We start from the raw sequence: 17,515 nt of genomic DNA, 5'->3' as shown, positions 1-17,515 counted from the left end.
TGATTTCCTGTGACTGAAGCCTCAGCTCTCAGGTTCAAGACCATAGCCTCCTGCCTCTTCACCCTGATTCCACCTGGAAGCCAGTCCACTCGGACAGGGGGGGATCAGTACAGGGCTCAAAGAGGCTGGACCTGGTGGCCATCTTGGAAGACCATGGAAGGTCTGGAATGCTGCCAGAGGAGTGCTGGGTCTAACCTTTGTGCACTTTCCCTGAAGACAACATTTCTCCCAGCAACCAAAACCATTGTGTGCCCTTGGCAGGACTTCAGTCCCATGTGGTTACAGAGGACTGGCTGATCCTCAGCTGTCTGCAGTGCCAAGAAGGGACCTGACTTTAGAAGTCTGCAGCCTCCTGGTCCTGTCCTCCTGCTCCCTGCATATTCCTGGCAGAGCCAGAGGGCTGTAGATACAAAAGGCATCCAATGACACTACCAACTTCCCTCAACATCTGTGCCCCACACTTGAAGGGGACAGTGACAAGGGTGGCCAAGGATGGCCATGTGCATGCCAGTGCCCTGAACTGAGCACAGGGGACAGAGGAGCCAGGTCCTGCCGGGTTTGGAAGAAGTAGTGACTTCTAGGGAAGGGTGTTTCACATGGCCTCCTCATGGCCTAAGTCGGGTCAGCACACTTTGCTAGTTAGTGGCTTCCAGCCCGCCCAGATGCCTCTTCCTCACAGGTAGGACTGTCCTAGCTCTTTGCATAACATGGACTTCCACAGTGAATGAGTTTCTTAGTCACTGGTCTATTGTGGTGAACCAACACCACGACCATGGCAACGCTTATAAAAAAGCATCTCATTGAGGGCTGGCTTACAGTTACAGTCCATTATCATCATGGTGGGGAGCACGTAGCTGAGAGCCACATAATGATCTGCACGCACCCCCCCCACACACACACACGTGGGCACGCATGCAGCCTGGCATGGGCTTCTGAAACCTCAAAGTCCACTCCCAGTGACACACTTCCTCCAACTAGGAGACACCTAATCCTTCTAATCCTTTCAAACAGGTCCACTCCCTGGTCTAAGCATTCAAATATAAGATGAGCCCATGGGGACTGTTCTTATTTAAACCACTACAGACACTGGGAAGCAGAGGCGACCTTCCAAAATAAAGGGCCACAGGATCATTTGTAGACTGTGCCCCGACTCTCTGAGACAGAGAGATGCACCCCAGCCATCCCATCAGCTCAAGTCAGTCAGTTTAACCTCCGAGTACACTGCGCTGACCCAAATGCCAGGTGCTACAGCAGAGTGGGGTAGGGAAGGGCTCCACTCCTGCCTCTGCAGGCCTGAAGCACCTCAGAGGGCAGGAGTCAGGTGCCCAGGGAAGGCGACAGGCAGTCCCTGCATTGCCTGGTGACCTGACAGACTTCTCTAAGTTTCACTTTCCCAACTCAGTGTGAGCTCGAGGGACTGCCTGTGCCGGAGGAGGGCAGCAGCTGCACCTCGACCTGTGCAAGCCTCATGGTTGGGTTTCCACCTTCCTCTGACTCACGCTGTGCCTGACAGATCTGAAAGCAAGGTCTTTTGCTCTGGTCTGCAAGGTGCCTGGCAGGCCTCGGTCCCCATGGTCTGGAGAGCCGAGTAGCAGTTGGCAGAATGGCTCAGTGTGATCTTGCTTATGCCTTGGCGGTAAACTGGGCTGCACCTAATCCTGACGCTCTTAGCCTACATGTACTGGCTGAGCCCAAGTCCCTACCTTGAGATGTAAGCTTGGCTAGAATTTCTATCTCTGGGCTGTGGTGACAGAAGCCTGGCAAAGTAGCACCATTCAAATTCCGGAGTAAGCGTGCACACGACACAAATGAACACCCAAACAGAAAAGTACAGGTGAAACCCCAACTCCTGGGCTAGCTCCTGGCAACATTCTGGCAGACACGGAACAACTAATGGATGCAGGTTTCCATGCAGCAGGGAACCTTCAGGGCCCAGGGGACTCAGCTGCCTCCCTGTCCCCAGCACATGCACCATGCCATCTGTTCTTTTAAGCCCTGCCACTCCCCAAGGACAGTGTTACCAGCTTCTGCTGTGGGGCAGAGCCACCTGGGCTCAGTGGCACACATGAAGAAGAGGAAGGCAGCTCTGATGTCATTGACCACTCTGAACCTACCATTCAGGCCCTCTGCCTGGTTGGAAAAGGGGTGTTTCCTTGAGGGTCGTCCCCACGGACCCCACTGTACTGACGCCTCGAGACTCCTCCCTGCACACCATCATGCGGATGCAGTGTTACACACGTGCTACTGATCATCCGACGGATCACGTGCTGCAGGCTACACGGAGCAGGGGTGCCAGGTATCAGTGAGGGAGGCAGGAGGTGGGAGAAGCTCTGTCCTGCCCCTCTTCAACAGTCCTACAACCCAAATCTCACTTGAGCCCTCTGCGCCACACCGCCATCTCCAGCCAGTGTGGGCTCAGGCTGTGTACATCCTGTCACTCGCTCCCTGGGCGTCCACCCGCCGTGGTGAAGTGGGAAAGAGGAAGGAGATGCCTGCGACCCTACAATTAAAGCTGTGGTTGTTTATCACAGCGGAGCTCTGCCTGCCAACGCCAGCCGCCATCGCCAGCCGCCATCGCATCTCCGGCTGCCGGCTCCCCCCGAGTGTTTATTTAAGCCAACACATTGCTCTGCTAATTGGATAACATTCTATGTGAAAATAGGCCTTTTAAAACAACAGTGTCGGTGGCTAAAACAGCTGCAACCACAAAAGTATAAAGAAGCGTGTGTGGCTCGGGAGGGAGAATTGAAGGCACCTCGTGTGGGGAACAATTAATATTCTGGTTTCTGGGTGTCTGTCTACTCCTCCCTACTTCTTTCTTCCTGGTGGCCCTTTCCCCCTTTCTTCAGGGCCAGCCTAGGCTAGGTATGGAGACGAAGGTGGGGCCTGAATGGAAACCCAGTGCCTATTGGACACTTCCTAGCCAATGGGGTTGGGGGGCGTCAAATCCATCTGCCTAGAACTCCCCACTGCCCATCCAGGTGAGAGAGTAGCATAGAGTGCCCAGGGTGCACTGGAGGGCGCTCAGCACTGAAGAAGGCAGCTGGTTTTTGGGAGGCTCAGAGGGGCTGCTCCTCCTCTGACTGTCTTTACAGGAGAGCAGCATTGTATGCTGGGGTGTGCTGGAGGGCACTCAGCAGTGAAGGCAGCTGTTTTTTTTTTGGGGGGGGAGAAGGGCTGTTCCCTAGAACTGTCTTGATGGGACCTTTTGGCCTCTGTGTGTGTTTCTACCGAGGGAGCCCCTTTCCGGGGTAAGGTGCTACAGCTGGATAATGGGAATGGGTGTGAGGGGCGGGTTTGGTTAGAGGAGGGTCAGCACTTTGGTAAACCAATGCCCAATGGGAGGGAGAAGCCTGGCTGTATAATGCTAAGCCAAGTCTTTGAACCATTTCTCCACCAGCACCCAGGGGACACGCAAAAGAAGTCCACAGGGTTGATCAATTCAGATTCCCCCAGAGGAGCTACAGCAGTGGTGACAGGACCAGGGATGGCACGCAGGCAGGGCAGCCCAGGTGAGCGCATAGGTAGGTAGGGAATGTGCTAGCCTGACTCCCGGCTACATCCATTTCCTAGCTGACTGACACTGCTTCCCTCTTCTGTGTAGTGCCGGGCTCCCTAAGAACCGTGAGGTTGGGGTAACACAGGCACCTCCAGCAGCACTGATATTCCCTGCCTAGAACACCAGGGAGAATTCACCTGCTTGTCTATCCATCTCCCATAGGTAGGCAGGGCTCCGGTCCCCAGTGCCTGTGACTGGGCAGGGCTCTGGGGCTGTGCAGCTGGACAAGGTCAGGAGAGGGAGGGTTTGTGCTCATCTCCACTAATCGTGGTGTGCTGGACTGGGACAGGCAATGTGCCTACAGTAGACACATCACTTGTATGCTGGCGCTCTCCGGAGGCCCTGCCTATCATTGTTGGGAGCCTGGGTTATCCATGTGGCCATTATGGAGCCTCCTGCTGGCTTTGCTCCCCACATTGTTATGCATGTGACTCAGAAGGGGTCTGATGGGTCAGGATCCCTGAGAATGTGTGAGGTACAGGGTGAGGCCGCTCATTCCAGGATGGGGAGTGAGCACTTGTTCTGGGTCAGTAGGCCTGTGTGGGAGGCTACACCACGACTCTTATACCACGGGGCCAGGCCAAGAGCCCGCAGGAGCAGGGTGGGGTGAAGTAGGGGCTGGTCGCTGGCCCCTCCGAGCAGACATTAAGTCTCTCTGGGCCTCTGGCCTCATAGTCTTCCACTGCGTAAGCAACCTCCTGCCTCAGCCCCAGGACATACATGTAGTCTCTTAGCCTACAAGGTTGCAAGCACTCAGTGACAGGCTACTCTACATGGAGCAGGGTCAAGATGGGAGAAGGTGTCCAAGAGGACCAGAGACCGTCGAGGGGCCGGGGTGTTTCTAAAGGGGCCTCTCTTCTCTAAAATATCAAGTACAAAAAGGAGGCTCGGGAGAAAACGAGGGCCCTTTCCAGCTTGGTTGGGCTCTAATCTTTCTCCACGCCAGGGTAACCCCAAGCCCCAAGCCATAGCTAGAGAATGACTCCATGTTCAGAGTGTGACCACACTGTGTGCAGGGTGCAAGGATATGCGGCAGGTGAAAAGAACTCATACTGCCACTCCTGACACAACCTGGTTCTGCAGACAGATCCAGGGGAGTGGAGGACACAGACAGAGCTGCCCCAAGAAACAGCAAGAGCAAGGGATCACTGTGGGGATGGAATGCAGCTCACTCCCACTTCCATCAAGATGAGCTTATTGGCACAGTGGGTAAAAAGGGCATGAGTCCTGGCAGGGAGGGCAGGGCAGAGCACCACAGCAGGGATGGAAAGGCCTGAAATAGCACCTGGGAGCTGAGGGCACAGCCGGTCTCCAGGGCTGTGGGCAGAGAGCCCTCTCTGTCCTCAGCTGCCCTTTCTCTTCCAGGAGCCAAGAACCGAAAGGGATGGAGGGAGAAGCTGCCACCTCTGTAAGTCACTGCTGAGGGGCTGGCTTGGGATTAGGAGGATCATGGCCTCTGGCCAGAGGACTGTAAGAGGGTCCATGTCTGTCCAGCTCAGTCTGTCCCTCCAGCAGCCCTGTGAGGCCCAAGAGGCACTGGGAGGGGTGAGTCACTTTTCCAAGGTTTCCCCAAGGGGAAGAAGCCATGCTGGCTTCGTAGATGGTGAGCGTATGTCTGGGGCTGGCTTTGGTGAGCAGACCTTTTTCAGGGGCAGAGTTAGGCTCTATGTCTCTCAGGGCAGCCTTGTCTGGGGGTCTGGATAGGAAACTGTCAGTGATGGCCCCACTACCCCAACCCTCCCTGTCCCATCTGGGAAGCCCAGAGCTCAGGACACTGTGTGTACACTGTCTCGCACTGCCGCTCTGCTGACAGGATGTCACAGGTGTGGCTCACAGGGTCCCTGGGTTATAGCAATGAAGGGAGTCAGGTTGTGTTGAACATCTGCCATGTGCCAGGGAGCTGACCTCATAGGATCGTCTGTCACAAAGCAGGAATGGGGCACTACTGTTTACCCATTTCACAGATAAGGAAATTGAGGTACAGGGCAAGGCTAGGAGAGACCTAGCTACCCTCGGTGACAATGTTTCTCTGGCTGCCAAGGACTAGTGTTTGCAGTGTGTTGTCCCTTCTGCCACTGAGAGGTGACAATGGAAGGGCTGCTAGCTGAGAAGAAAGAACAAATGTCTAGGCAATGAAGCAGGCACTTCAAGTGGGGGCAGGAAGGTATAGGTGGCTGCCATGTCCTGGGGGCTAGTGCCCTGTGCCTGTGGGATACCCAGGCTGTCTATGCAGCCCTAGGCTGTCCCTTCTGCCCCATGCTGCACCCCATTCCTGGTGCCCCTTGGGGTGAAAGAGCCCTAGCCACTTGGCAATAGTTCTGGATACTGTTTTTCAGGGAGGAAAGCAGATGCGATGGAGGGCCGTGGCTGGCGGGCAGCGCTCAGCAGGGTGTATAGGATGGCCCACCAGCCCTATCCTGCCTAACCTGGCCTTAGGAGTTTAGTGCTATGAGAATGGTTTCTAGACTCAGCTGGCGAGGTCTCAACTCAGGCAGAATGACAGCCTGGCTGTGTTGTCCTGGGCCTGACGTCAGAGTGGTGGCCTTGCTTCAAAGCCCAAGGAGGAGCGGGGGTTTATGGGAGTATGGCAAGATGGCTCAGTTGGTAGGGGTGCTAGGGGTGCTTACCTGGTGATCTGGGTTTAACTCCCAGCACCTTATGTGTACAAGAGACTCTCTCCATTTGCACGTGCATGCATACACTCATGCATACAGAAAAAACACACATATACAATAAGTAAGCAAAAAATACCCTCCCCAAAGGCTGTTCTGCTCTTTGTATAGCTTGAGAAGTATCTGCACATGCGCACGTGTGCTGCAGGCGTGGCCCTTGGTGTCACCAGCAGAGAGTGGTGGGGTGAGAGGAGGGAGCCAGACCCCAGCCTGTGTACTGTTTACTGGGCGTGCTTCCCATTCCTGCCCAGGATGTTCAAAATGGCCCTGTCTACAAAGCCCAGCCCCATGGCCACCCAGACTGGGGTCTTTTCCCTATTACAGAGCAGCCTGAGAACTAGGTTGACCCCAGCCCCTGCACCATGTATGACAGACACGTGCACACACCAGCACGTACTACCTGGCCCCCCAAGCCCCGTGCCCAGTGCTCTGCCTCTAAGGAGACTGGGTAAATCAGCAGCGTCAGGGAGAGAGTGGAAGGCACGAGGCAGCCACACTCTTGCCACCTCGGGGGCTCTGTGCTTCTCTGGGGGCAGCACTCACCTTCGCATCCTGCTTGGTGATGAAGTCCACAAAGCCGAAACCGCGGTGGGCACCTGTCCCTGTCATCTTCTTCGGCAGGCGCACTGTCTTCAGTTCCCCAAAGGTGCTAGAGACAAAAAGGCAGACATCAGAGAGTGAGCACTGGGGGCCTGAGGGCTTTGAGGGACACCAAGGGCTCTGGACCCCGTGGGTTACCAGAGATTGCTGGCTGCGGGAACACCCACCGCCCAGCTTGTTCATGTGCCTTCCTGCTCCCCCATACCCAGCCCTCTCTCCTCTGCAGGCGTGGCTTTCTTCTCCCTGCTGGCCACCACTTGGGGGAGGGAGGGCACCATCAGACTGGAGGTGCTAATGGGAAATTTTTGGTGTCGCTCCTGCCACCTGGGGGATACCTGGACACTTGTTCTTTCCCCATGGGGATGGGTCTTGCGCAGGCTGTGCCAGGCCAGGAATTTCCCCAGCCAGGGCAAGGGGATGACGTGGGAGTCAAGGCTCTTGGGTGCACGGTCAGTGGGGTCCCCTGACCTTTCCCAGGCAAGCCTCCATATCCAGGGCCGGGCACGTGCCAAGCCTAAGCTGACTGACTCCAATCCATGAAATCTTTGCTGTTAACCTAGAACCTGGGCGCTGGAGATGCCCTGATGCTCAAGGATCTGAAGACACACAACTCCTCCATCTGAGCTGCATGTCCTCTTCTACAGCTTCCTTTGATACCTGCTACACCAGGCAGGCAGTGTTCTGGGGCAGAAAACCCAACCAGGGACCTGTGGCCTGGACCACCCTTGGGGTTGACCCTCTCTTCTCCATTGAGTTAACCTTTGAAAGACTCTAGGACAAAGGAAATGAGCTTCCTCAGGGTCCCTTGGCCGCATGCCCCCACCCCAATCCCTTTGTAATGTCCATTTATCAAATATGTACGCGCACACTGCCACTGATAAATATTCAATGCGCTCTGCATTTGAAGAGAGGTCTTATTTTTATTTGAAAATCTACTCTCTGGTGGCCACGGGGTCCATGCATCCATACACCGTGGTTCGGGATGCTTCAGGCCAAGGACCGATTGGGTAAAGAACACAGTGCAGGCCATAAGCCCTCACACAACGATGTAAGTTAAATCTGGGGCGTTAACCTACAGCCCTGCCAGCATGAGCCGGCATCTGCTGGCCCCATTTCTGAAGGCAGGGCTGTGTGTAAACGCAGCATTATGAAGCCTAAAAATGAATCGGCACGTCCAGCTCTCCCTGTCAGCTCCCCCATCCCTACGCCTGTGCAGGCCTCAGGGAATGGAGCTGGCGACAAGGCTAGCCTCCCCAGGATGGGAAGGAAAGAGGCAGAGGGGAGTCTGGCCAGACTCTTTGCTGAGAGGGAGCTCTTAGCTGATTTGGAGTGTGTGTGTGGGGGGGGGAGGTCAGAGTCTGAGCAGGTCAGATGAGAAGCCTGGAGAGCCACCAGTCAAACAGCCAGCAAAACCTTGCTTTATTCTGCCACCTAAAGGCCTGCACGTCCCACGACACACGGCCTTGGGTCCTTCTACCAGTCTCTATGCGTGGGTGGTGCTGACTGGAACAGGGAGAGCTGGGGATGGCTGAGGCTGGCTCCCAGGCTGGTTCACACAAATGGCTCATTGGTCACTGGTTCTCTAGGTCACCTGTGGGGACATTGCGAGCCCAAGTCTGAGGGCTTGGCATCTAATGTAGGAAGGCTAGATAGATGATGTGGAGCAGCGAGGCTGGTTGTCTGACAGAGCAGAGGGTGCCAATACCCACTGCTCTCCAGCTCTCCAGCCCCACTCCCCTCATCTCCAGTACACCTGTCACAATGCCACTGCCCACAGTGAACCAACTAGAACCACCCAGTCCGTGTGTGTGTGTATGTATGTGTGTGTGTGTGTGTGTGTGTGTGTGTGCGCGCGTGCAAGCGCATGCAATACTTCTAGTGAAAGGACCCCCACTCATCTTGCTTGTGCCATGCCTGCAGCCTGGAGCCCAATGTCTGCCCTGCACAGGTTCTGCCAGAACCACTTCCAGAATGACCAACAGCAGGAGACAGCCAGAAGAGGCAGGGACTATGAAGCGGGGCTGTGGAGTACACCACCCAAGTCTTTCCACCCTGCTTTACAAACAAGCCATCCAGGGGAAGCAGCCCTGTTCTGGGTGGGAAACAGCAGGGGTGATGTCCCCTGCTTGGCCACAGGATGGTTAGTTCAAGCCTGCCCTGTTCCCCAGAGACAGGCCAGAAGTGGGACTTCTTCCTTCCCCAAATGTGGCTAAATCCAGGGTGAAGTGGTGCGTGTGTATGTGTGTGTGTATGGTGGTCCTAGTGACCCACCCAGGACTGTGGGGGCAAGGGAGAGGACCATGTGCACCTTCTCTTTGCCTGGCTGTGTTGGGGTAGGGAACAGGGAAGGGAGACAGAGAGAGGGAGAGGAGGGCAGGGTTGGGGATGGCCGTTGAGGTTAATGCCTCCCCTCCACAGCGCACTGTGAGCGTGGATGCTTGGTGCATGGTAAGCAGCCGAGGGGCCGGAGGAAGCGAGGAAAATAATTAAAAGGTGGAGAAAGAAGCTGGTGAGGAGGCGGAAGGAAGGGGCTGGGCTGCTGTGGTCTGCAGACGTGCATCTCAGAGTGTGGTGGAGGGAGCCAGGACAGTCTGGAGCCACCATGGAACTGGAGTGGGGATGGGAGCTGGGGGCCTTTGGGAGAGTCCACAACCTAGGCTTGGGGCTTCTAGACTGAATGGCCAAGGAACTCGTGCCTAAAGACCCCAGGAGCTTCAGGGAGGTGATCCCAGTAAAGAGCCAGGCTGAGGAGCAGCTGAGAGTTAAGAGTTAGAGCTTAGGAAGAACTTCCCAGTATGTGAGGACACTTCTAGAAATGCAGACTGGAGGCTTCGGAACACTGTCATTGTCCATTGCTACTACGGTCACCTCAGCTACAAAGGAGCCCCCCCCCCTCGGCTCTGAGACCCCACCCCCAGATGTAACAATGCTAGCTGGGGTCAATACTGTCACCACCTCTGGCTGACAGATGAGAAAAGCATGGGGCAAAAGGCGAAGGTGACAGACTCGGGTCTGAGGGGAGGCTCCTGCCCTGGGTGCTCAGGTACAGCCCTGGGTACTTGTGCAATGCAGGGTCGTGGGAAGCCAATGCCGAGGATGGCGGAGAGATAGCTAAAGAGAATTAAGGAGGAAAAGAGAAGGGTGGGGGAGGGAAGAAAAAAAAATCAATGAAGTACCTTTCGTTGCAAGGAGATAAGAGACATATAAATACCAGCCATTATGAAGGTTCTTATCTGCTGGCCTGGTCTGTGAGGCCGGTTTTTAAAAGAGGCCTCTGAAGGGACTTCCATGTGAACCCTGCTTCCTGGGAGCCAAGGCCACGGTCAGTGGGAAGAGGCTGGCTGGGGCCACCAGGGGCCAGGGATGGAGGAGGAAACGTAGCACCTAGGGATTCATCCCCAGCCCAGTAGGCCGGGGACGGAGCTACACACGCTCCCCACTGTGTAGATAATAGAAACCACAAAATAGCAATTACTGTATCAGAAGCTGTGAATAAAGAGGCCAGAGCGGGCTTTTAAACACAGCCCTCCTCCCCTCCCCCACCCGCTCACACTTCCCTAACAAACTCACACCTCACTTTTCCAATTATTTCATTCACCCTGGGTTCACCAATTACGCCTCCCGCACCACGGCCCCGCCTCCTCTGCCAGGCTGCCACCACCAGGATTGGTGGCAGGTCGGTGGGTTTTAAATGACAACGGGAGTGTGCTGTGGGTGGTTCTGATTTCTTCAGGTGTGTGGGGTGGGACGAGGCACCTATGACATGGGCAGTCACATCTGGTGCGAGATTGCTGTCCTCTCCCTGTGGGTCCCCTTCTTATACAGGCACTATCCCTAGCCCAGACTCAATCCTTGCCAAGGAGATGGGCTCAGAGGAAGGAAGGAAGGGAAGGGAGGGGAAAGGGCCCTGTACAGCTGAATTGAGTGACATAACTGCTCTGGAGCTAGAGCCTGGCCCTGGGCTGTGGAAATAGGCTAGGAGGTGGGCCCATGTACACCCCACCAAGGGCTGGATGCGGTACACACTGGTTCAAGTTCACGTGGGAAACCCATTCTTAGGTCCTTTCCCACCTGCCCTCAAGGCATTGTGGAGGAGTGTGCCACCACCCAATACAAGGAAGAGGAAAGGCGGTATTGTGACAGGATAAACTGCAGTATCTTCTTGCGGTGAAAAACTACTTCAAATGTGGCCCTCAGCTGGAACTACACACACACACACACACACACACACACACACACACACACACACACACAGTGTGGCGCTGCAGTGGCTGATACATTCAGTCCTGTGCGTTTTGTGGCATGAGAGAAGACCTGGACTATGGGACTCACATGGCTCCTGAAAGCAAGGCACTGTAGCCTCTGCTTTACAGAGAGGGAGGAGACCGAGGTGACAGGGTTCATGATGGGTGTCTGGTCCCCAGGCCTGCAGCTTGGCTAACGATGTCCATGGCTCAACCTGCCTATTACCAAATAGCCAGAAGCCAGTGGAGCCATGCCTTGCGGGAAGTGGCTGTTTCTCACTCAACAAACAAGGGCTCGACGCCCAAGAGATCTGATCATTGTTACTTGCTCCCACAATGCCACTCTAAGGGAGGTGCAGATGATTTGAGGATGTGCAAACCATTCCCATCATGGCCCATGTGAGGCTGGCAGCTGCTCCAATAGCTTCCCTGTCTCTTAGAGTCCTCGTGTGGCTGAAAGACTCACTGGGCAGCCAGAGAGCCTAGCAGCAAGCCTGGCTTATGGGCAAGGGAGGGCATCCAAACAGCCCACTTTTGCTGAGATGCAGGAAAACCAAATCTGATCTCTAGTGAGGCAAATAAGCTAAAGGCCACACCCACCCCATAGCATATTTGAGGACAACAGATTCGGCATCTCAGACTCACACTCTCAATGCTGAGGGACCTTTATCTTTCTTGTCCAATCAGCTCATTCCCTGTCCCTTCTCACCTGTTAAGGACCCACAGTGGCTTTCCCTTTGAGTGTGCACCTACCCTAGGGTCTTAGCATCAGCTGGTCCCATTACCCCTGACCCGGGTGTCTCCTCATTCAACTCTCCCTCTCTGTCATCTTCACAGTTCAAAATCTGCCCCTGCCCCTGGTGCCCCCTCTGCCCTAAGCCACTATGAAGATTGATACCATCTGAATAGCTTATCTGTCCTCCTTCCTCAGCTAGAAACAGAAAGCACACTCTGACACAGCAGGGCACGTCACTCAGTTGAGTCTAGTGAGCTGTGCACAGCACTGAGGAGCACCCCCACCTCTCTCTAGATGCTGAATCAGCATTATGTGTTCTGAGTGTCGAGCACAACTCACCCACTGTCCACTTAGGCAGTCATACATTCAGGCAGAACATTTGGTCTCTTTCAGATACTGTCCTTGATGTAAGGTGACCCATGAGTCCTCTACTCTCTGGTAGCAGGAGAGAGGGGCCTGCCCCATACTTGTTGATGAAACTGTCTCCACACAATGACCTTCTCAACTCCTTCCTGCCAACCAGGAAAGAGGTGGTCCCTCCAAAGATGATCTGGGCTAGGTGTGACACCTCAGTGGGATGCAGACAACCAGGCGTGGGCAAGCAAATGTGCGCGTGTGAATGGCAGTACTGGGTCTGCTCTGCAGAAGTGATGGCCCAGGGTTGGTTAATGGAGTCTCTGCCTCTTTGTCCTCGCTGGCTCTTTAAGAGTGCCTTTTACACTGAGCCCTTCCAATTACTCGGCGCTTCGGCCTGGTGAGAGCCGGTGTAAAAGGTTACCTAGTCGCCATCAGCCAACACTCCCTTTCATTTTTGTCTCTTGAAGGCTGAAAAATGGCCTGGTTTCCGAGCAAGCGAGAGGAGCGGAGGGCAGCGTTTAACGTCTCTCAATAGCCTTTCATGGGGCCCTTGCCGGGCAGGCTCGGCCTCTGCGTTTTCTGGATGAGAGATCGAGGGCTGAGTGGTTAAACGGAGTCTCTGAATCTAAGCTGGGGCTGAGTTCCAGGTGAGCTTAGAAGCTCCAGGAGGGGATGCCGGAAGGCGGCCCTGGCCTGACTGAGCCTCCACGGGTGACTGGGGGCAGAGGGGGTCAAGTTTACTAGGAGTCCCGAGTGAGGAGTGGCCGGTGGCCCAGTGCTCCACCTCTACCAGGTCACTCCCTGAACAGGCAGGCCCCATATTCCCCAAGAGACTGTCAAGAGATGTGAGTCCCTCGCTACCTTTCTGAACCAGCTATGTTGGATGGCTGGCGATCCAGAGTCAGAGATTAAACTGATGTCAATAAAGCAAGACCAGGTATTAACGTGGCATTGTTAGATACCTTAGATACCAGTGCTGCCTCCAAGTTGGAGTTCCGATCTGATTTGTACAAAGAATCCTGACGGGCTGGCCCACTTTCTGAGGACACTGGTTCCTGCCCCTACCTGTCACCTGGTCCTTACAGCAGTTCTTGTGTTCAGACAAGAAGGATTCTTGGCAACTCTAAGCTTCACGAGGTCACATAGGGTCTGCCCCAGTCACAGACCCACCTCTAGCCTATCCACGCACTGAGCTGCCCTCACCCACCTTTGGGCTTCAGAACTAACTGTCCTGTGGGTCTCACACGCACCTGGCAAGTACCTCTCTGTGCTCTCTGAGCAGGCTGAGCTCTGCTGGGACACCTGCCAGGAGCTGGGGATGGTTGTGGTTTGTTCTCTTGGGCAAAGAAGACTTAAGCTTTGAACCCAGAACCCAATTAAAAGCTGGTATGAGGGGATGGTTCTGCAACCCCTGCCCTGTGGAGGAGGAGAGCAGCAGATCCCTAGACTAACTGACCAGCCCCCTCAGAGGGCCCCACGTAAAAATGAGAGACCATATCTTAAAAAAACTAAGGTAGGGAGTGACTGAGGGAGACTCCGGAGGTCAACCTGACCACTACACACATGCACATGCTAGAAACATGGAAAGGATGCTGTAACCCCCACACAGAATGGGCTTGCTTCCTCAGACGGCACCAACAGCTATGTTTTGAGCCACAGAGGACTTGGAGTGCACTCTGAGTGCTGCCCCCGCACAATCCATGGAGGCACTGAGAGGCAGGATGTGAGGTCTGCACAAGGCTATGGGATGGTGAGGCAGGGCTCCCATGGCGGCCCTTCATGGACTCACTTGCTGTGTACCCTTCCTTTTAAACCAGTGCTGTTTGAAGCTGTCCTGCAGGGACCGAGTCACTGTTCTGTGTAAAAGGTAAAGTCAGGTACCTCTGTGTCTAAGCAGCCTGTGGCCAGTGTCTTGGTGCAGACTGTGCCTTTAATACAGGGACACAGAGGGGATGTCTGGAGGGTAAACGGATGTGGCTTCTCAAGCTCATTTAGCCAAAAAGCCCTGTTCTGTTTTCTCTTCGCCCAAATTTAAAAACCTCACAGGACATAGTAGCACACCCTACAATCCCAGAGACTCGGGAAGCTGAACCAGGAGGTGAACTCCCAGTTCCAGGCTATCCTGGGCTACTGAGTGAGTCTAAGGCCAGCTGGCATAACATGGTGAGAAGTGGTAAGAAGGCTGGGCATACAGCACCTGACCACCTGAGCATGTGTGAGGCCCCGGGTTCTAATCACTGGTACTCTGGGCATCTCTCAGGACAGGTGCTACAGACATGGGACGCCGGGGGAGGCACAAGAGGGCCTCAATTCCATCAGCTCAGGCACCGATGAGACTGGGGAAGACTGGTCCCTGATACTCAGAGGGTCTCATTCTGATGTGAGAGGCGCCCAAGCCTCACAGGGAGATCTGGAATCACGTACCAGCCCAGCACCTGATGTCATGTTTCTCAGGATCAGTTCATCTCCATGAAAAACTGAGCAATGAGGGCTGTAGCTACTGCGACCCACAGCCAGTGAAGAGTGTGCGCTGGCACCAAGTGAGCCAGGAGCGTCCGCCCAGCAGGGCCGAGACAGCAGATGGCGCTTGGTCACTCCTGGCACTCTGACACAGGCAGGTCTGCATCTTGCCGTGGGTCCCACCAATGTTAAGATACTGTGAACAAGTCACCATGATGGTGGCCCAGTACCTCGGCTTTCCCTGAGCCACACGAGCCCATCTGGACCCCAGGTCCCTCTTCTAGTGAGAGGGACGGGAAGGAACCCTTGCTAGCCCAGGGTGTACATTCAGTCAGTCCTGCCCTCCACCCGGTGCAGTAATGGAACACACGGGCCCTCTCCCCCTCTGGTCTTCAACTGCCTGGAGAACGGCTAATCCCATTACGAGAAAATAAAGTGGATAATTTAGGTTAATGAAATCGTTACAAGCATGCAGTGGCCAGAGGTGGATGCCCAGAGCCAGTTCAACACCCTCTGTTGTCATTATCCACAAGACAGGAAGGGACAGAAAGGGAGGACAAACGTTTAAAGAGACAGTGAGGAAAAAAAAGAGGAGGAGGAGGAGAAGAAGGAAGGAAGAAGAGGAAGAGATGACGATGAAGAAGAGGAGACCAGGCCTTCCTTTCTGCCTGAAACCAGGAAGGGTTTGCTTTTCATTTGTTTTGTTTTGTTTTGACTGTTATTTCTACCCCAACTCGAGAAACCTCAGCGATCCAGGTGTTCCAGATATGTGTATGGCCGTGTGGGACCTGCCCTACCCTCTCCCGTCCGGCTCCATCGGATTATGACTCCAAGGATGAACGCACCATTCAGACTAAACTGCCTCAGGGTCTTCATTAAAAGCAGGCTCTGGGGGCTGGTGAGATGGCTCAGTGGGTAAGAGCACCCGACTGCTCTTCCGAAGGTCCAGAGTTCAAATCCCAGCAACCACATGGTGGCTCACAACCATCCGTAATGAGATATGATGCCCTCTTCTGGTGTGTCTGAAGACAGCTACAGTGTACTTACATATAATAAATAAATAAATCTTTAAAAAAAAAAAAAAAGAAGCAGGCTCTGGGAGCCAGGGCACTGAGCCAGAAAATATTCTTTCCACTGACCCATGGCTGCTCCCCAGAATGCATTCACAGCCCCACCTGCTCACACCTGCTTGGAGCAGGTCACAGTGGGCTGTGGCTGGTCACCCCACTGAGCATCTGGACTTCCATCAGTCTTCTATCAGACTTCTATTACCTCACCTGAGTGCCTGGACTTGTATCAGCCTCTCCCCCTTCCTCCCAGTCCTCACACGCCCTGCCACACCCTGTCAGTCACTTTAGGGATGCACTCCAACACTCAAAACCTAATGACAGCTGCACAGTGAAGCTGCTTTGTAGTTGTTCTCCAGAACTACTGACTGTCTGTACTAAAGCCAAGTTAGGGGCAAAGAGCCGCCTGGCAACTGGATCCTGACCAGGGATGGTGACCAGGAAGATAGGAAGGGGAAAGAAGAAAGGCAGGTCTTCCTGGGCAAGGGGGAAGATGCCCCACTGAGAATGCTAGACAGCCAGGTCACTTCCATCACCACCAACTGGCAGTGAAGAAGCAGCCGAAGCATGGCCAAGGTGTGGCTACTGGGTGCTGCCTTCTCTGCAAGGGTACAGAGCGATGTACTCCAAGACTCAAAGGTCTCTATGGCCTCCTGACATTGTCTCTAGGAAAAGAGTTCCCCAATCCCCATGCTGTAGGGAAGCAGAACCATTAGGGAACACGATGCTGAGCCAGGCCAAGGAAGACTGTACAAAGAGCAGAGAGAAGTATGCCACGTGCTGTCACTATGGCCTGGCTCCCACAGTTGCACAGGGTGGCAGCCTTTCTTCATCTAGCACCCAGAGTCTCTAGACGGAGGGACAGGTGCTCAGGCAGACCCCCCCCCCCCGTTCCCTCCTTCCTTTTCCCAGAGTGGCCCAGGGTTAGCAGTGGCAGATTCCAAAAGGCTTTAGGAAGTGAGAGTTGGCAGCCACTGTTACGGCGGGGTGCACACACATTTTCTATAAAGGTCGGATCATAACTGGCTATGGTGTTGTGACTACTCAGCTCTTCCTGTACCTGGAAAGCAGCCAGTGGACAGACATCGCTGGCTGTTGATAAAACTTTATTAAAACACTGGAAAAAACATGGCAGTGAGCGGCTATTGTTGTACAGAGGTGGTGGCTGCAACCTGGGTATTCTAGGGACATGAAGGGAGGGTACAGGATGGACGAAGTACAAGACAGTCTCTCCTGAAGGCTGAGACTAAGGAAACTTCTCTTCCTGAGCCTTGAGTGACAAGCTGAACTGGGCATGCCTGGAGGAGTGCTGGCCCCTGGAGCCCCCTGGCCAGACATCTTACCATTCATGTGGAGACTTTCTAAGCAAACACAGACCGACCTTTAACCCTGATCACTAGGCAGCCAAGGGAGCAGAGTGCAGGGTAGGCTATGACCTCGGGGTGGCCTCTGTGAGCATATGCAAGGGGCTGGCATCTGTTGGTCCCCCAGCTCAGTTCTCTTCCTCCATGTTCTGACTGTACTCTAGGAAGGCTCCCTGCTATTCACTGATGCTGTGTCTCCTGGATGCTGACGGCTGGACAGACCCAGTGGCACCTGGTACCTCTGTAGAAAGCGTATGCTGACTGTCTGGTGAGCCACACACTAACATATGCTTAGCTTGCCCCAGCTTCTCTGTTTTGTGTCTCTCTCTCACCCTATCATGACCAGGGTGATCCTCTGGGGCAGCTACAATGACCCTGCCTGAGGTCTTGCTGTGAAGTCTCTCACCTCCTACTCTGCCCCCAACTCTAGACACAGTTGCTACACTGTGCTCTTAA

General features: G+C 54.5%; 1 protein-coding gene across 1 annotated transcript in view; it reads right to left on the bottom strand.

The window, feature by feature from the left end:
* Positions 1-17,515, bottom strand: part of Rbm19 (RNA binding motif protein 19) — an 83,364-nt gene that overhangs the window by 16,900 nt on the left and 48,949 nt on the right. The window contains exon 22 of the mRNA XM_021162701.2: positions 6,775-6,880. Coding sequence (XP_021018360.1) covers positions 6,775-6,880 — 106 coding nt within the window. The remainder of the gene's footprint in view (positions 1-6,774; positions 6,881-17,515) is intronic.

Source organism: Mus caroli, chromosome 5 (assembly GCF_900094665.2).
Source record: "Mus caroli chromosome 5, CAROLI_EIJ_v1.1, whole genome shotgun sequence".
In the NCBI taxonomy this organism is placed as follows: Eukaryota; Metazoa; Chordata; class Mammalia; order Rodentia; family Muridae; genus Mus; species Mus caroli.
Note: the sequence above shows the minus strand (reverse complement) of the source record. Positions and strands in the feature narration are given on the sequence as shown.